This window comes from Herpailurus yagouaroundi, unplaced genomic scaffold (genome assembly GCF_014898765.1).
Source record: "Herpailurus yagouaroundi ecotype Mexico unplaced genomic scaffold, PumYag 163, whole genome shotgun sequence".
Taxonomy (NCBI): Eukaryota; Metazoa; Chordata; class Mammalia; order Carnivora; family Felidae; genus Herpailurus; species Herpailurus yagouaroundi.
In genome coordinates, this window is record NW_024412404.1 from 39,131,979 (window position 1) to 39,152,285 (window position 20,307).

The 20,307-nt window shown below is 44.2% G+C and overlaps 1 protein-coding gene across 5 annotated transcripts in view; it reads left to right on the plus strand.

Moving 5' to 3' along the window:
- The window catches only part of ABCC2 (ATP binding cassette subfamily C member 2), a 65,455-nt gene that overhangs the window by 21,955 nt on the left and 23,193 nt on the right, over positions 1-20,307 (plus strand). For 2 of the 5 annotated variants that reach the window (XM_040486133.1, XM_040486135.1), the window contains exons 8-18: positions 390-550; positions 1,356-1,533; positions 5,190-5,444; positions 6,524-6,589; positions 8,897-9,034; positions 9,556-9,702; positions 11,375-11,459; positions 12,171-12,237; positions 14,547-14,673; positions 17,106-17,282; positions 18,666-18,833. In XM_040486133.1, coding sequence (XP_040342067.1) covers positions 390-550; positions 1,356-1,533; positions 5,190-5,444; positions 6,524-6,589; positions 8,897-9,034; positions 9,556-9,702; positions 11,375-11,459; positions 12,171-12,237; positions 14,547-14,673; positions 17,106-17,282; positions 18,666-18,833 — 1,569 coding nt within the window. The remainder of the gene's footprint in view (positions 1-389; positions 551-1,355; positions 1,534-5,189; positions 5,445-6,523; positions 6,590-8,896; positions 9,035-9,555; positions 9,703-11,374; positions 11,460-12,170; positions 12,238-14,546; positions 14,674-17,105; positions 17,283-18,665; positions 18,834-20,307) is intronic. The other 3 variants (XM_040486137.1, XM_040486134.1, XM_040486136.1) reach the window with 3 other exon arrangements.

Sequence of the window (20,307 nt, forward strand, 5' to 3'; positions counted from 1 at the left end):
AGACACATTCTGAGGTACTGGGGATTAGGGTTTCAACGTATCTTTTGGGGGGACATAATTGAACCCACAACAACCATAGTGAGAAAAAGTGAGAAAAAACCAAAAAGACTTCTGAACATCAAAAAAATATACTGTCACCCTTCACTCTCAGGATTACCCTCCAGGCTGCCACTTGGAGTCTATTCTTTGTTTTTATGTGGTATTCTCACCAGTTTAGTTGCCTGGTGAGGCGGCTGAAAGGGTGGATGGTAACCAGGCAGTGAGAAGACCAAAATCTGTACAAAGAAGGTGACAGGACTCAGAGGCTTAACACTCTGGAGCTGTGCGGTGCAAGACAAAGTTTTACACTACATAGCCCTGTGGGCACTGTTGTTTGGTTTTATACCTAGGAAGATGTTAAAAAGAAAGAAAAGTCTGGCACTACAGAAAACTTTCCCAAGGCCTGGTTGGTCAAGACTCTCTTCAAAACTTTCTACGTCCTACTCTTGAAGTCCTTCCTACTGAAGCTGATGCATGACCTCCTCATGTTTCTGAATCCTCAGCTGCTGAAGTGAGTCCTGGGCCTGCCTTATCCTTTCAGGACCTCCTCTGCCTTTTGCTTGTCCCTTGTATATGCACACAGGGGCTTAATATTAAATTCCCATTTTTTTAAATGCTCATGATAGCCTTCCACCTTGCAGTGCTATGTTCATGAAAAACGCAAGGCCATTTTCAAGCTCTAAAATGCTATATATTTTGGCCTTCCTCTTTTCTACATCTCTCTCCTCCTAGGAAGCCAGATACTAGTTAGGGGCTCTTGTAAACGGAACTGATATAGGAAGAGCCATGCCCAAGAGGTGGGCAGCAAATCGAACACAGACTTGTACCTAGTGTCTGTAACTCCATCTCTCCGGCCACTGCCTTCGGTGGGAGGGTCCGGTTAATCATGACAAGACTTCACGGTCTGCCAGAATCTATGGGATGAGCTGCCCTCTGGGACAAGTTCTAACTCATGCTGGATACTTTTCGGGCTTGCATTGCCCAAGAACGAATCCATTTATCCCACACGACGTCTTTTACCAGGGGCTGGGGGAAGAATGGGCCAAAGCATAGCAATGGCAGCTGTAAGTAGAGTTTCTCTCATTAACCCTGTTCACAGCCATGGCTCATCAACTCTAAGCTGTCACTGCTATTCCTCCAAGCAAAAGTGAGAACAGTGGCATAACTGTGGAGTTCAGGTCTTCCAAAGGCATTGGAAAATGCTGGTCACTTCTGTTAACTGCGGGGCAGGGGTAGGGTAGCTGGCTCTGGCTGAGCAATGTGAAGGGTCCTTGGAGACCTCACGAGCATCACTTACATGGTTTTTGTTTTGGCAGATTGCTGATCTCCTTTGCAAATAACCGAGATGCATATGTGTGGGTTGGATATCTCTATTCGGTCCTCTTCTTTGTTGTGGCCCTCATCCAGTCTCTCTGCCTTCAGAATTACTTTCAACTGTGCTTCATGCTGGGGACAAGTGTGCGGGCAACCATCATGGCTTCCGTATATAAGAAGGTAAGTGGATTGTGTCAGACCTCACCACAGAAAATCCCCTTAGTAGGTGTGAGCACTTATCCCAAGATTAAAAAAAAAATTTGATGGAAATGCTAGCTGACCCTTAACACTTGGTTCTGACTAACTAGATAGCTTCCTTTAATTGTTCCTTTGAAAACTGTGAAAAGCAGATTCACAGACAAAGGGTGTGTGTGTTTTGGGGACATAGGGAGATACTCTCCAGAGGAGAGCTGGTAAGCTGTCCCCTGCCCAGGATCTGCCTTTCACCCTTGAAGGCTTGCATGCCTGTCTCTCTCTTCCTGCCTCTCCTGACAAAGTGAGAACACCTTGGAAAAGAATGTAAGATCAGGGTGCTTGTATATGGCAGCACATATACTAAAATCAGAAAGAATGTAAGATCAGAAAAGAAGTTGGCCAAGGGCAAACTCTTAAAACCACCAACATTTAAACTGGGTATTACATGAAGCTGGGTTCACAAGACTTGGTGCATCCATCTCAGATTATAATGTTGCTATAGACTAGAATTCTCTATGGGCCAGGACTCTGTCTCCCTGACCCACTTTTGCCTAGAGACTGATTTTTCTAACCTTTAGCATCTGACCACCCCCTCTCTGCCCAACTCCTTCTCTCATTTTATAAATACAGTCACTTTGGTTACTGAGTTCTGCAGACTTGAAATTTTCCATTTCCTTATGATGATTTTGCTAATCTTCTAACATGTTGCTTTTAACATTTTGCTTTCTCAGGGCAACTGTATTTTCCTTGTGTCCTAGATGCCAAGGTGAAATCTCATTTCATCCCTGAAAATAGAATCAATCATATCTCAATAAAAAAATAAAAAATAAATAAATAAAAAGGATTGAAAATAGAGTAGTTACAGTCAGTGACTACAAGCCTGAGGAGAAAATTCAGAACTAAGGAGATAGGACTTTTTATAGAACAGAACATTAAACATCAACTGCCTTTTCTTCCCCTCCTTCTTGTACCACTAGAGAGTTCCATCATAGTGATTTCTCTTTTATCGTTCTTGGTTTTCTCCTTTGCATTTGTCTCTTAAAACCCATGTGTCACTGTCTTCCCCAAGCAGATGTTGACTCACCAAGAGGCCCAGACAGGTGAGGTGCCTGGGTGGCTCAGTTGGTTAAACATCCAACTTCAGCTCAGGTCATGATCTCACAGTTCGTGAGTTTGAGCCCTGTGTTGGGCTCTGTGCTGACAGCTCAGAGCCTGGAGCCTGCTTTGGATTCTGTGTTTCCCTCTCTCTCTGCCCCTTCCCTGCTCATGCTCTGTCTCTGTCTCTCAAAACTAAATAAACGTTTTAAAAAAAAAATAAAAAGGAGGGGCGCCTGGGTAGCTCAGTCTGTTGAGCATTCGACTTTGGCTCGGGTCATGATCTCACAGCTTGCAAATTCGAGCCCCGCATCGAGTTCTGTGCTGACCTCTTGGAGCCTGGAGCCTGCTTCAGATTCTGTGTCTCCCTCTCTCAATCTGCCCCACCCCCACTTGCACTCTGTCTCTTTCTCTCTCAAAAATAAATAAACATTAAAAAAAATTTTTTTAAGTTACAAAAAAAAAAAGCGTTGGGGGGTGGGGGGAGAGAGAGAGAAACCCAGACAGGTAGTCCAAATGTCTTTAACCCAGAAGTCTGGTCAAGTCTTTTGAATTCCTGAATACCCTCACACTGGGATTGGTCCTCCCCCCAATTTTTTTTTTTTTTATGTTTTTAATTCTTTTTTGAAAGAGAGAGAGAGAGAGAGAGAATGTGAGCAGGGGAGAGGCAAAGAGAGAGAGGGAGACACAGAATCTGAAGCAGGCTCTGGGCTCAGAGCTGTCAGCACAGAACCCAATGCGGGGCTCAAACTCATGAGCTCTGAGATCATGACCTGAGCTGAAGTTGGATGCCTAACCAACTGAGCCACCCAGGCGCCCCATGTCTTGCCTCAATTTTTAATCCCCTTATTTCTTCTGGAGATACTGGATTTCTGTTTGCAGGATATGAGGTCAATAACCAAGCTGTCTCAGCCATTTTTATGAATGTACACTTTTACAATTGTGTTGACTCATTCCCACTATTTTTGATTCTTAATATATTCCAAGTTTACAACTGTTACAATCCACAAAGAATTTTTAAAATGGTGATTTTAATAAGACTTTCATTCAAATTAATATTGCTACTAAAATAGAATTTAAAATTGACTTTTATATGTTTAGGTAGTGCTTCATTTATGAAATGTTATAGAACATTTTTTTCATATCCATTATAAATCCATGGCCCTGTGAAGGAACAGCATTATTTACAGAGAAGTAAGGATTAGATCATTTCAGTGCCTATAATCACACAGCCAGGACTTGCCCTCAGATAAGGGCTGTTGGGACTAAGCCAATGTCTTTTCTACTGTATTGAGATTTATTGAGAATAGAAAAGTGATGACCTTGAAGGGCAATTTGTTTGGTTTTTTGGTTTGGTTTTTGTTGGGGGGGAGGGTTGGCATATTTTTGCTTTTCCATACTAAAGGGGAGGCATAGCAGTGAACTGATTTCTCTAGAACGTTGGTGGCCTAACGTTTGGGGGAACATCCCTCATTTTACTGTATAAACAAGAATCTTGTTATGTTCCAAAGAAATAGGTCTTGTGGATATGATGACAGTACAGCTTCTAGGAAGTGGCTGGAGGTGGATCCCTGGAACTAACCTTAGCCCATACTCTATCTTTGGGGGCTTAGAAGGCTCTCCTTCCTCCAGGACGATATAGTGGTATGAAGAATGTTCAGGAGGTGGTATGGTGGGCATGGTGTGAATTGGTTTCAGTGCCCCCACCCCAATCCCTTGGCAAGGTGCATTTGTGCAAGGCATTGGTATAAGTAACAGACCTGTGGACGGACAGTAGTCTTTTGGTCTCTCTAACATGAGAACGGGGGCCCATGCTGTATGAGTCAGCATCTAGATGTTGCCTACAAATTCCTGACCATAAACAAATGGTTTTGCTTCAAATGCGTGAACCCTACAGCTTTCCTCTTCATTCTAAGATCTCTGTCCTTGGAAACGGTTGAAACTTCTTCATAAGAATATGACTTCCAATAAAACTGCCACGTCAGAAGTCTGCACGGCCAGAATCCACTCATGATTCTTGCCTTCCTTTTATCCTTCACTATCTGATTCCCTACTGTGTGCCATGTGATACAGGAGTGAAATGAACAGATGTAGCCCTTGTCCTCCCGGGTTCGCATCTGGTGGAGAAATAGAAAAACAATTACAGTTCAGTGTCACTACCATAATGACAGAGGTTAGTCCAGAGTGTTATAGGAGTACACAGGAGGGGTATCTACCCCAAACTCTGGAGTCCAGGGAAGTCTTCTCAGAATAAATTCCATCTAAACTGACACTAAAGAATAATTAGGAATTTTCTGAGCAAAGAAGTGTGTGTGTTGGGGTGGAAGTGGTAGGGGGTTCAGGGAGGTGGGAATAGCCTGAAAGGGTGGTCAAAAATGAGAGAACACTGTCTGTAAGATTTGGAGGCAAGAAGGCCTAGCCTCTTGGAAAAGTTGTGTCCATATGGAGCCCATCTTTCTAGTGTGTTCTTACTTCCTGAGTTTCCCTTTTATTCCCCATTGTTCTTGGACTTATCCATAGATCCCAATTCCAATCTTTATCTTTAGGCGCTGACCCTATCCAACCAGAGCAGAAAGCAGTACACCATTGGAGAAACTGTGAACCTGATGTCTGTGGATGCCCAGAAGCTCATGGATGTGACCAGCTTCATCCATTTGCTGTGGTCAAATATTCTACAGATTACTTTATGTATCTCCTTCCTATGGGCAGAGCTGGGACCCTCAGTCTTAGCAGGTGTTGGGGTGATGGTACTTCTAATCCCAATTAATGGGATACTTGCCACCAAGAGTAGAGCTGTTCAGGTAAAGAAACCGAGTCACCCTAGGGAGATCTCTACACCCACTTCAAAGTCTAAAGTCTTTTGCTTACTCTAACTCTTGGGCATTTGGGCAGGCAATGCTAATGGAAGACTTTCCACCATCCCAAATGACTGTGGCTTTCTCTGGATTCCCTTCTCATCTTTTGAGCACCGTTAAGGTTTATATACTCCATCTTCGTTCGTGTTAGATGGCAGAGCCTGATTGGAGAGGGGAGAGCTTCCCAGGGACACGGCACATAACTCTCCCACCCTGCTCTGCTGGACTGTTCTTCAAGTAGTGATTGTTGGCCCTGCTTCTCTGTCATAGCAATACAAACCAATCATGCAGAGCAGACACATGAATGACCCAGACATTACGCCTAAATCCTGGCAGTCATCCCTGCTCCTACCAGGTGGCGGGGCTCCATGCCGATAGTCCTTTGCTCTGCCAGAAGTCATAGGTTGGTGGGTGGACTCAATGGTGTACATGATCTATTCATGCATTCACTTTGCATTCCTTTAGTCCCAAGTAATTACTTTTAAAAGATTTTCTGTACATACTATTCTGGGAATATAGCAGCAAATTAGACAAAGCTCTTGCTCTTATGGAGCTTACTTACATTCTATTTGCAGTGGAGAATCAGGCCATAAACGGAAGTGAAGAAGAAAACTATCAGGTCATGATAGTACTATGAAGAAAATTAAACAGAGTGAGATGAGAGCAAGTGAATGGGTGGTGGTTTTAGATTATGGGGTCAGGAAAAGCCTCTGTGAGGAGGGTACATGTGAACTGGGCTCTGAATAGCATGAGCCTGACTGTGCAGGAGAGGAAGCCTTGGGAAGAACAGCCTGGGAAGAGGCGCAGGCAGGCAAAGCCTGTGGGGGCAGAAGTGAACTGGGTGTAGTTAAGGATCAGAAAGCAGATGGGTGTGGCGGGAGCAGCCTGAGCAGAGCAGGCAGGGATGCATCCTATCACCAGGCACCCATGTGACAGCCACATGTGCCATCACTAGGACCTAGCATCTGCAGCAACTCTGGACCCTCTTACAAGGAAGTGTGTTTTGTTTGACTTTTTCCTGGCAGGTAAAAAATATGAAGAATAAAGACAAACGTTTAAAGATCATGAATGAAATTCTCAGTGGGATCAAGGTGAGAAGCCGAGTACAGGTGGCCCGGGGGGAAAATGCCAGCAGCAGAGGGTTCTCGGCCTTCAAAAGGCCTGGCAGGGCTTGCGGGTCTCCCCCACTTCTGGGCCTGTGGTGTGTCCCAGGACTCCCAACCCCTGTTAGCAGGTCTCCTGCTTCTCCTTCCAGTGGTCTCAGGCCCTCCTTCAAAACTTCATTTCTCTTTATTTACCCTAAATGGTTGCTTTTCTTCTCATGTTTTACTGTCGAAATTGTCAAACGTGCACACAAGTGGAGTGAATGATGTGATGAACCCCCATGGACTTCTCACCTAGGTCTAGCAATTATCAGCATGATCTAGTTTCATCTATGTACCCACTTCATGCTCTGCTAGATTTTTTTTTAAGTTTATTTATTTATTTTGAGAGAGAGTGAGTACGAGAGAGCAGGGGAGGGGCAGAGAGTGAGAGAGAGAGAATCCCAAGCAGGCTCTGCATTGTCAGCAAGGAACCTGATGTGGGGTTCCAACTCATGAACTACAAGATCATGACCTGAGCCGAAATCAAGAGTTGGATGCTTAACCAACTGAGCCACCTAGGCACCCCTCTGCTAGATTATTTTTAAAGCAAATCCCAGATGTAGTATCTTGTATTTCACATAAATACTCTGTGTTTCTAAAAGACTTTATTTTTTTAACATAACCACAATACTATTATCCCACCTTAAAAAAAAATTAGTCATTTTTGGTACCATTAAATTTCCCCAGTTGCCTCAGATGTCATTTGTTTGCTGTTAATTAGTTGGAATAAGGATCCAAAAAAATCCATACATGGCATTTAGTTGCTACTGCTTTTAATCTATAATTGACTCTTCCCCCCCCCCCTTTTCTTTTTATCTTTGTCATGTTGGAGAAACTGCGTTGTCTTATTTCCTATATTTCTTATAAATTAGTAATCAGATCTAGAGGCTTGATTAGATAGGGGATATTTTTGTTTTGATTTTTGGTGGAGGTAGGGAGGACAGATACTTTCAGACAGTACCATGTGCTTCCAAACACCAGCAATGGTGAGTGTTCGGGGGTCCAGGTGATTCACCCCTTATTAGGTTTCCTGCCACTCTTTCCCCCAGAGCAGTGATTTGTGGCTCTGGCAGCACATTTTGACCCCCAGGAAGTTTGACCCCCAGGAAGTTTGACTCTCAGTGAGGCTTGGGCCCTAATTCAAACCATTTAAATTAGACTTTCTGGGGTTGAGGCCTAGGCATACATAGGTTTTAAAATCTCCCCCAAGTGATTCTAATATGCAGCCAAGTTTGAAAACTGTCCTAGAAGTTCTTGCAGCTGCTGATCATTGCCTTGATCTATTATATCATTAGGAATTGCAAAAGAGTGAAATTTGAATTCTATTATTCCTTTAGCATCGATTAGCTAGTTGGTTACACTAAAATAAAGTTTGTGCAGGACAGGCAGGAAAAATGCTGGTTTTTTCCCCTCTTTTGGCCAGCTTTCAAAATAACACATTTCTTCCTCCAAAGCTTACCAGCAAGTTAATTTTTAATATATGTGTTGTTTTGAATTCAAGGATTTAAACATTACCCTAAACTTTTTGAAAATGAAGCAGAGGCCTCTTTTAACTCTCTGGTATTTCTCTACGCAGAATTCTGATATGACTTTTTGCTAAATGTGGCAAAATGAAAAGGTAGCCCTGGCCCTGAGTCTCCTCTCTAATGCTTGCTAGCTTGGTAACTTTGGGCAAGCTACCTGGTATCTTCTGCCTCTTTCCTCTTCACTAAAACTGACACAATAATTCTGTAAAAGTAGGGGACTCTCCTTGGTTTTCCCAGAACTTTCTGAGCTTAGCATTGAAAGCCCCATGTCCTGGGCAAACTGGGACCAGGCAAACTGGGACCATTGATCACACTAAGGTTGTTATAAGGATTAAGTAAGATCATGTGTTCAAAACGTTCTGTACAGGGACGCCTGGGTGGCTCAGTTGGTTGAGCGTCCGACCTTGGCTCAGGTCATGATCTTGTTGACAAGATCTCTGTGCTGACAGAGCCTGGAGCCTGCTTTGGATTCTGTGTCTCTCCTCTCTGCCCCTCCCCCACTCATGCTCTCTCAGAAATAAAGATTAAAAAAATTAAAACGTTCTGTACATAGTAGGTTTCTGACAAATGCAACCTACCTTTCTATAATAATACTTTATAATCTGGATTTCTATACCCCCCCCACTCCCCTATTTTGGAGAACCTATCCTAAAACCTGGGTAGATGAGATCTGTCTGGTGTCCTTTGGGGGCAACAGTGTGAGCTGTGCTGTTTTCTATCCTATTAGATCCTGAAGTATTTTGCCTGGGAACCTTCATTCAAAAAGCAAGTCCATGAACTTCGGAAGAAAGAGCTCAAGAACCTGCTGACCTTGGGTCAGATGCAGACTATAATGACATTTCTCTTATACATAAGTCCAGTCCTGGTGAGTGACAGGAGTCAATGGACTGGGTCAGCTTCCTGAAGAGGAAGGTCTGTTCTCAGCAGACTGCCCAGTGCCTCTAGGCCTAACCCTGAAATCCTGGAAAATCTATCCCCCTCCTCAACTTCCCAAAGTTGCTATTCCTGCCTGGTGCCCCCAACTCTAATGTCACCCTTGTGTACAATTTGGTCATCCGGCAGCCCAGAGTAAGTTTCCAGGATAGTCAGCATGAATGTGGTAATCAGGAATGGTTTGCATAGGAGAGCTTCTTGTCTTCTTGAGGAGGCTGTGTGGGCCTAGAGAGGGGAGGAACACCAATATAGGAGCCCGGAGACCCGAACTCTGGTCCCAGTAATACAATTAATTGACTGTGACCTCGGGCAAAATATTTCCTGTGTAACACAAGAAGGTTGAGATAATGATCCCTAAGGCTCCTTCAACTCTGATATACTGTGTTCCTGAAACTTAGCATAAGTGTTTGAACCCTTTTTAGAAATGAATTGCTCATGACCTTGCTTTTCCAGGTGTCTGTGGTCACATTTTCAGTTTACATTCTGGTGAATAGCAATAATGTTTTGGATGCAGAAAAGGCCTTCACCTCCATCACCCTCTTCAATATCCTGCGTTTCCCCCTGAGTATGTTTCCCATGGTAATCACCTCCATGTTACAGGTGGGTAGAAGCCCTCACTGCTAACTGATTATCTCTGGTTAAAAGGCTTACATCCCAAAATGACTGCCCTATCATATCTTACTTCTCGCTTCTGCTGGTGAACTTTCAATTAGAGAGATTTGTTTGGTCTCTGGAGACCAAGTTTGAGCTTAATAAAATCACAAGCTCTCTGAGCCCTAGTTTATCTGACTCTAAAATGAGGATAATCATACCAATCTTCTCTACCTCACAGGGAGACAGTGCCTGTGAAAGCATTTAATGAGATTATGATGATTAGCTGATACCTGGACCGTTTCTAAGCCCTTTTCCCAGCCCAATTTCCCCCACATTTTACCAAGGCTCTTGGGGTATTTATATAGCATCAGGGAAATGCAGCATACGTGGAAAGAGAAGACCCTCTCTGCATGAAGCCATGTGGTGGTGGAACTGAATACAGCTCTTAAGCTTCAAGCTCTCAGAAAGTGAGTTTGGAGTTCAAGAGGACTCGGATGGTCCAGAGGGAGTGTCTGGTTCCTGAAAAGTGAGCACAGTCACTGAGATGGACCAGGTACCAGACCTCAGGATATTCACAGGGCAGGTGGTAGGCTAGTGAGGTAATCAGAAAGATAGAGTATGGTGATGTACACTTACACTAAGGGTGGCATGCTTTAGACCGCTCAGACCATAGGAAGGATGAGTTTCAGACCTCGCTACCCTAGAGGGGGTTAAGAAAGGCTGACAGGTTTGGCTGATAAAGAAACAGTATGCTCTTTCTAGACTCCAATAGCTTAGTACATAAATTGCAAGAGCAAGATCAGCAAAGGTGTCTGCTCCCTGCCTTCCCTATCTCGCGGGGTGACTGTGAAACAAAAGGGGCCAGATGATAATGTAACACAGGCATTACATGATAATGTAAACGAGGCACTCTGTTTCTGAGGGGCGGATCCATGCAACAGCTGAGTGGTTTTGTAGCCTGCAACTGCACTCAAAGGAAAGGCAAGACAGAAAGTCCACGCTTTCATCAGAACCCAGGTGGTAATGAGAAACGATCTCTCTGACAGGCTCCCTGAAAACAGGCAAGTGAGAAAGGTCCTTGTAAAAGCTCCTAGGATCTCTCCCCAGTTCTTATGTTTCAGGAGACCACAGGGTGTTCTGCCAATGCTTAGGTCAGCTGCAGTTTAAACTTGGCCTGTGTGGAGTTTTCTAAGGTCACTGTGGTGCCATGGCCAATTCCTGTATAAAGGGTCCCAGTAGTGGCTCAGTTAGGACACTGGGCAGGACCAAGGCATAGACTCCATTAAAGAAGAGCACACCAGGGGCCCAGTTACCAAAAGCAGATAGAAATTAGGATTTTGTCTTAGAAGAAGGCAGAAGACAGTTTCTGGAACTGGGTCCAAAGATTGAAGAGATGGCAATAGAGTTGACCCCAGCACCACAAGTTTTCTAAGGGGCTGAAACAGCATCTTAATTTCCCTCTGTGCAGAGAGGGATGTCTTCCAGGGCTGAAATGTGGCTGAGTCTATGGGGGTGTCCAGAGGTTCCAGATGTAGCAAATGGTAAACCATCGGCAAGAGGCCTGGCAGGTTGACTCTCTGCTTCCACATCCAGGGCTGATGACAAAGTCAAAATCCTCTCCCTGCTTGTGCTTGTCGTTGGATTTTTTATTCTTGAGATCCTTTGTGTCCCCCTCTAGGCCAGCGTTTCCACAGAACGGCTAGAAAAGTACTTGGGAGGGGATGAGTTGGACACATCCGCCATTCGACATGAGTACAATTTTGGTAATGAATTCGGAAGTTGCTTCCCCATCTTATTCACAGTGCTGGCACCAGAACTTTGACATAGGAGGGCTTAGGGGCAGCAAACTGATTGAAAGGGAGAGCTAAGGGATTTACTTTAACCTACATTTGCATAACAAGCTTACTATTTTTACTTAAGTGACATTTTCATTTAGAATAGGTTGCTTAGCCAGATGGCTAAACCATAGTCTGAGGATAAGCAGGGAATCCTGCAAAAGATCTAGAAAAGAGAAGTCAAGATGGAGCCAACCATGGGAACTTGGGGAAAGTAGGCTGGAGTGAAAGAACATTTGCAAGGTCTGAAGATCTAAGGATTGGGGGGCAGACACAGCCAGAGGGACCTGTGGACCTGGAATCCAGGGAGTGACCAGGTTTGTATATAGAGGTAGAATTTTTACCAGGACATGAGGCAACAGAGGGTGTGAGAATGTGCCCAGAGGCAGACATTGCAGAGGTGTCTGCAGGTCAGGAATCTGGCTAACAGGCTTGGGAATTCAACCAGAACCGCTTTTGTTTGCAGGCCACTTTTGGTCTCACCAGGGGAAATTTCCTCTGCCTCCTGTTAATGTAGGAGCCAGCACTGATAGGTGATCTTGGGATCTGCTGAAGGAGGGACGCAGGAGGGCTGAGAAGGGGCAGACAGATACATGAGGACCTACATCTGACTAAAAGAGAGGGCCTTTTTCTCAACAGAAAAAGCTGTGCAGTTTTCAGAGGCCTCCTTTACCTGGGACCGGGATCTGGAAGCCACAATTCGAGAGTGAGTTGCCTCCTGTCCAGCCTGCTGTTCTTTTTTTTTTTTTTTTTTTTTTTTTTTTTTTTTTTTTTTAAAGTTTATTTATTTTTGGGACAGAGAGAGACAGAGCATGAACGGGGGAGGGGCAGAGAGAGAGGGAGACACAGAATCGGAAACAGGCTCCAGGCTCTGAGCCATCAGCCCAGAGCCCGACGCGGGGCTCGAACTCATGGACCGCGAGATCGTGACCTGGCTGAAGTCGGACGCTTAACCGACTGCGCCACCCAGGCGCCCCCCAGCCTGCTGTTCTTTAGGCTTCTCCTTGCCAGTCCTGTTACTGGAAAATTCCAACCACTAGGGCACATGAAATATGGACAATGTGCACACATTCCGTTAGATTTCAGTGCAGGCTGAAACCCTGGGGAGACCAGCGGACAGCAAAACTCCCGAGCCTCTTTCCCCGGAAGTGCACCTGCCACCAGGCTGTCTTACTGTGGGACTGTGGGCTCCAGCTAAGAACCCAGGAAGAACTTTGTTCTCCAGATTGTGGATGGAGGTAGTGCAGCAAGTGGCCTAGGTCTCTGGGTATGATAAAGGATACACACCAAAGCCTGAAACCAATTTAAGTTCGTTTGTTCATTTAAGAACAGTAATCAAGAATATGGCTTCTTTCCCCAAAGTGGACAACAGGAGCTGCCTCTACAAAGATTAAACTTGAGATCTGGAGTTTTACATCTAACTAACCCATTCCCACCTCCCACCTCCTCTGCCCTAAGCCAACCCTTTCTTGCCACGCTGTTGCTTGTCTAGTAGTTCCTCTTCTGCAGTTTTGCTTTCCTTGGTTTCGGTTACCTGCAGTCAACCTCTGTGTGGAAGCAGATGATCCTCCTCCTGACGAATGGTCACGTCAATAGTAGCCTAATGTAGGTCACAGTGCTCCCATCATTCACCTCCCTTCATCTCTCCACGTAGGCATTGTATCATCTTGCATCATCAGAAGGGTGAGTGCAGGACAGTCAATGAGAGTTAAGACCCCATTCACATATCTTTCATTACAGTTTATTGTTATAATTGTTCTATTTTACTAGTTATTGTTGTTAATCTCTTACTGGGCCTAATTTATAAATTGAACTTTACCATAGGTATGTCTGGATAGGAGAACACGTGGCCTATACAGGGTCAGATAGACAGTATATACCCAACTCCACTGAACGTAGCACACATAATATACCAGGAAGCCTGAGCAGGCCACATCTTTGTTCCCAACCCAGCACACCTTATCTTCTCCCTGTTACACCTGGGTCTTCCCACACTTCTATTCCTACAGCCTTTCATATAGATTCTGGAGCTTGCCCCGGGATGCTATCAGGCCAGAAGCCCCTCCTCTGGACCTTCCCAACCTGAAAGCCTCCCTTTGCAGAGAAGAGGCTGGACACAGCTCCCACTTTGTACTGAACTTCTTTTAGACTTACACTAGCAAAGGGCAGTTTCAGAAAGACTGTGAACAAGTTCCTGATGTTCTTAATATACTAGGGACTCAAAAACAGGGTGGGCACAGAGTTTCGAGGAGCCCTGCCCAGTGTGTGTCCCTCCCTAGTTAGACACAGCCAAATCTCCAGGAGAGGGGAAGGTGTTCTGTGCTTCCAGCAAGTGTTCCATTGAATGGCCATTCTCATTAAATAGCCAAGTTTGGGAAACCCTGATCTATTCCAACCCTATTAGTTCATAAATGAGAGTCCAGAGGATGTGGCTTTCCAAGATCATATAGTTCAGCAGTGGCAAAGATGAGACTTGAACTCAGGTCTCTAAGCTCCCATTAAGTTCTTGTTCAATGGTACCATGTTGGTGCTAAGAGAATTTTCCCAGTTGAAACCTACATTTGGCACAAACAGCTTATAGACAGTTGGATAAGTTAGGGCTCATTCTCTAGCCCTTTTGAGCTTATAAAAAACGTATTAAAGAAGCACTTCAGAGTCTTCTATATCCAAGACAAATTTTCCAATCTTGAGGGAAAATCTAATACGAGACTTCTTATGAATGGTCTGAGAAGTGGCCTGAACTACTCTTGAAAAACACCCCTCACCTCCTTTAAATACACTTCTCTTGAGGCGCCTGGGTGACTCAGTCAGTAAAGCGTCTGACTCTTGATTTCAGCACAGGTCATGGTCACACAATTCATGGGACCGAGCCCTGCACCGGGCTTGGTCCTGACAGTGCAGAGCCTGCTTGGGATTCCCTCTTACTCTCTTTCTGCCCCTTCCCCATGCTCGCTCGCTCACTCACTTTCTCTTAAAATAGACACTTAAAAACCAAATACACTTCTTTCTTTTCAGTGTGAACCTGGACATTATGCCAGGCCAATTGGTGGCTGTGGTGGGCACTGTGGGCTCTGGGAAGTCTTCCTTAGTGTCAGCCATGCTGGGAGAAATGGAAAATGTCCACGGGCACATCACCATCAAGGTGAGAGGGGATGCTAAGGAAAAGAGTTCTGACCTTGAGATGTGGGCCACTGAGCACTGCTTTCTCATTTTGGAGAATGCACTGAGGACTAGAATCTGATGACCACTGTTGTTGTTTTGCTGTAGATGCAGTCTTGGAGACGTTAGGTAGACTTGTAAAGTGCAGATTCTTTGCGCCACCCCACACATATAATCAGACTCTGGGGGTAGATTCTAAAAATCTGCATGTTTAATGAGGTCCTATGCATACTAAAGTTTGAAAACTGTTTAACAGAGATCTCTTCCTTCAAAGTATAGGCAATTCTGCTACATCTAGGTTTCTAAAAGCATCATTAAAAACTTACATACCTGCGGCAACTGGGTGGCTCAGTTGGTTAAGTGTCCAATACTTGATTTCAGCTCAGGTCATGATTTCAGTTTGTGGGCTTGAAGCCTGAGTTGGGTTCTCTGTGACAGTGTGGAGCCTGCTTAGGGTTCTCTCTCCCCTTCTCTCTGCCCCTTCCCACGTGTATGTGTTTGTGTGCTTTCTCTCTCTCTCTCTCTCTCTCTCTCTCTCTCTCTCTCAAAAATAATAATTAAAAAAAACTGACATAACTTTGTAACTAGCGTACCAACAAAACCAATAACAATTAAAACAGCAGCACTGTAAAATCCCCACTGGCAATTACACTGAGCATCACATGTAGCTTTAGACTCCCGATTTCCTCTTCCTCCTCTGAGAGTTTGGTCTTTGACTTTACTTGCTCAAAAATTTGATACAGGGTGTAGACATCATTGTCAATTATATATTTTTTAACCCAGAAGAAATCTTTTCATAGCATCTCCATGAGCACTCTCAGCTTCCCCAGAGAGTTCAATTTAGAGGAACTTATAAGTACTTGGAATCACTTAACCAGCCACTACTTACACCAAAAAAAAACACCCCACGTGTCTGTAGATTTTTTAGGTTTTTTTCCTTAAGATCTTCATATATTGCTAACCATTTCTTTCTAATTATGGGAAAGCTTGCCCCTGACTGCTTGACACTGAGATGCTCAGAAAATTAAAAACTAATGCTTCTTCCACATTATACTGACCTTATTCCCTGATTTACCAATCCCTCATGAGCCAATTTACATTAAATAATATGAGATATAACGGAGCAGATGCTACTGATTTAACTGTTTCCTAACTTCTTCTTTTTGTTCACTTGGAACATTTCTTTATTTAGTCCTTTAGAAGTCAATTTTGAATTTAAAAATTTTTTTAAATGTTTATTTTTGAGAGCGAGCGAGAGAGAAACAGAGCACTAGTGGGGGAGGGGCAGAGAGAGAGGAAGACACAGAATCCAAAGCAGGCTCCAGGCTCTGAGCTGTCAGCACAGAGCCGACACAGGGCTCAAACTCACCAACTGCAAGATTGTGACCTGAGCCGAAGTTGGACACTTAACCGATTGAGCCACCCAGGTGCCCCTAGAAGTCAATTTTGAATTGGCATGTCACTTTGCCCCCATAGATACTGGGATACACAGGCTAAAAGAAGATTATTTTAAAATTACCTCTAAACATAATTCTCTTTTATAAAAGTGTGTGTGTGCATACACACACACACACACACACACACACACACACACACACACTTCTCCTTTAAACTGACACAAAACTGCTGAGTGTCTTCTAAATTATTTTTTTAAAATGGCATTTTCGTTTCAAATGACTTTAACACTCAAAGAAGTTCACATTGGAAATTTGTGGTAATGATTTAACATTAATATTTAAATTGGTTCTAGCCTCAAGTCAAGTTTTGACTTCTGTTTAACTTTTTAAATAATAAAAACTTATCATACCATACTTCCTTTTTTGTTATCATAAATTACTATTTATTTTTTTAATACAATTTTTTTCAAAAAAATTTTGAGTATAGTTGGCACAAGATGTTATGTTAGTTTCAGGTGTATGAGAAAGCTTTTTCTTGCCAACTCATCACTGAGTTCATTCTCAAACACAGGCCTTTGTCAGGCTTCCTCTCTGGACATGATCTGCTTCATGCATCAGCCTGGCGCCCTCGTTCAAATCTCTTGGTTCTTCCTACAATCTCTATACCATCACCCCTGTGTTAGCCCTCTGGTGGTCTTAGGGTTTGAGTCAATCCCAGTGAGTTTCCTGTTCTAGAAGCAGCATGTGTTTCTTCCTCTAATTTTCAGGATCATGGCTAGAAAGTGATAGTGAAATAGAGAGTAGGGAGAAGTATTTAAGTGGTGAACAGGATATTGAATGTTTCTCCCTGGCTGGTGCAATAAATACAAGCGCTTTATACATATTAGGTGCTCAGTCAGCCTGACATTCATTTTTTAAAATCTAAGTTCTGTTTTTCCTTCCCCATGCTGCCACTCCCTCCTTCAGCCCTGCATTTCTGGAGGTATAACTGTCCCGTGGTCTGGTCCTTCCCATCTAGGGCACTATAGCCTATGTCCCACAGCAATCCTGGATCCAGAATGGCACCTTAAAGGACAACATCCTTTTTGGATCCGAGTTGGATGAAAAGAAATACCAGCAGGTTCTGGAGGCCTGTGCCCTCCTCCCAGACTTGGAAGTGCTGCCCGGAGGAGACCTGGCCGAGATTGGAGAGAAGGTACTTGGGACACCAAGGGACCTTGAAGGGTGAAGAAATAGTAGTGGGGGGAGGGGGTGGCGGGGAGCAAGGACGGTGAAGAAGTACATGGGAGTAAAAGAGCTGACCAATTTTGGTAGTCAGCTTGGAACAAATACCAGAAAACACGAGGGACACTTGGCTGGCTCAGTTGTATAAGCATCCAACTTCAGCTCAGGTCATGATCTCCTGGTTTGTGAGATCAAGCCCTGCATCAGGCTCTGTGCTGATGGCTCAGATCCTGACGCCCATTTGGGATTCTGTGTCTCCTCTCTCTCTCTGCCCCTCCCCCACTCACGCTTTGTATCTCTCTCTCAAAAATAAATAAAAACATTAAAAAATTTATTTAATTTTATTTTTTTAAATTTTTTTAACGTTTATTCATTTTTTGAGAGAGACACAGCATGAGTGGAGAAGAGGCAGAGAGAGAGGGAGACACAGAATCCGAAGCAAGCACCAGGCTCTGAATTGACAGCACAGAGCCCAATGCGAGGCTTGAACCCACAAACCGTGAGATCATGACCTGAGCCGAAGTCGGACACTTAACTGACTGAGCCACCCAGGCGCCCCACCAAAAAAATTTTTTTTAAAGAAAGCTGATGAGGCTAGGACCAGAGAGGCTAACTAACCAGAGCCTGGCCCAAGGATGACCTCGCAGGTGGAGGAGCAGACGCAGGACCGGAGCTTAGGTGTCCTGACTCAACTTCTGGATGCTAGTGAGGCCTGGAGAAAGGTTCTACTACTCTGCTTCAAATCCTTAGAAATTTAGTGTGACTTTCTCAGGTTATTAAATGCCTTTTTAAAAAATACATTGTTAACGACCGTATTGTATCCATTATATGGTTAGAGTGTAATTGATTTAGAAATTCCCGATGCCTACATATTTAGGATGTTTTCAACCTTCTTTCCTATTACTAACAATGAATAGAGCAGTCTTTGAGGGACAAGAATCTTCAGCTACTAGAAGATTAATGAAGATACAGCTCTAGAATGATTTTGTTCACTATTTCAAATACACTTATTGAGTAATTACTATGTACCACACAGCATTTTAAGCGCTGGAGTTACAACCATGAATAAAAATAGGGAAAATCTGCCCTGGTGCAGCTCCACATTCCCATGGGGCAGGAAACAAAATTAATAAGTAAATCATCTCATAGAAAATGGTCATTTTGGCATACGTTTCATCATTGGGCCTGAAGTAATTTATTTGAATCAAAGTTATTGATTTGTATAGAGGAACTTAGAAGGTTTTAAATCCCTTGATACCTTATTGAAGTAAATCTCTTCCTTTTCCCTCCATAATAGTCTCTGTGAAGGTGGGACTGTGGAGTAGTGCTTAATAGAAATTATTTTCTTCTTCAGGGTATAAATCTCAGTGGGGGTCAGAAGCAGCGGATTAGCCTGGCCAGAGCTACCTATCAAAATTCAGACATCTATGTTCTGGATGACCCCCTGTCAGCCGTGGATGCTCATGTGGGAAAACATATTTTCAATAAGGTCTTGGGTCCCAATGGCCTATTGAAAGGCAAGGTGAGAAATTACTTAAAGCAATGAAGACATCAGGGTAGGGATTGGGGGACATAACTCCTAGGACTGTTGCTGTCCTGAAGCATGTACTTACCTCCCCTATCCCCCAACATACCACCAAGGCTGCTGAGGAGATACAGTGTCAGACTGGTCTTTCAGGAGATGACCCATGAAAGCTCCCATCTTGAGGTCATAGCTTATGCTAGAACTGACTAATTTGAACCTTATTCTGTGGCTCCGATGACATTGATCCTCCTAGGATGATTGGTTGTGATGGAAAGCACTCTGAGATCTGTGGTATAACAAGATTATATTTGGTCTTTGCCCCCAGTTCCTGACACAGAGCTCCGAACACTTGGAATTTCCTGAGTAATACTAGGAGTGTTTTTTGTTCATAAGCCTAGAGAGAGACTTAAGGTGCAGCCCCTAGATAGCCTCAGGACTGGGTTGTTCAAGAGAAAGCCCAAGTGGGGCACCTGGGTGGCTCAGTCAGTTAAGTGTCTGACTTTGGCTCAGGTTATGATCTCATAGCCCATGAGTTCGAGCCCTGCATCAGTCTCTCTGCTGTCAGCGCAGAGCCTACTTCAGATCCTCTGTGCTCCTCTCTCTTTCTGCTCCTCCCCACCATGCTCGCTGGTGAGTGCGCTCTCTCTCTCTCTCTCCCATAAACAAACAAACAAACTTTAAAAAAGAGAGTGAGAAAGCCCAAGTGATGGGTGGGTTGGAACTTTCAGGCCTCTGGGGAAGGAAGCAAGGGCTGAAGATTGGATTATAAAAATTTGTGAGCAGTGGGATCCAGAGGGCTTCTGGGTTGGTGAACACATTAAGGTGCTGAGAGGGAGGCTGTGGGCATGGAAGCTCCACAGGTGAGTCCCACACCCCCATAGCCTGCCCTCCGCATTTCTTCTGTTGACTGTTCTTGAATTGTATTCTTTATGATAAACCAACAAACAAGTAAAGTGTGTTCTGGAGATCGATGAGCCATTCTAATAAACTACTGATCATGAGAAAGGGGCTTTATGGCTAGTTGGTTGGAAGTAAGGGTGGCCCAAGTCATGCAAATTGCCTCTGAAGTCAGTCAGTCTCATAGGACCAAGCCCTTCAGCTGTGGGGTTTGTGCTAATTCTAGGTGCTCAGTGTCAGAATTGAATCGCTGAACACCTAGCTGGTGTCGGAAAATTGGTTGGAGTCAGAAAACATCCCAGAGGACCCAATAATTCACCTTGCTGGTGGGACATAGGTCATCCCACAGGTTTTAGAGCTCTGCTCTGAAAAGGCACTTTCCTGGAACCCTTGCAGGATGTGGGAATGTGGGGATAAAATAGAACTAACATTTTTTTGTGTTTTCATGATGCCCCAGGCCTGCGTAAGCACTTTGATTGCGATGCCTCATTGGACTTTCACAATGCCCCCATGAGAGAGTACAGATAAAGTGGCCAGAGCAAGTCATTAGAGCTAGTGGTAGGTGAAGGCTAGA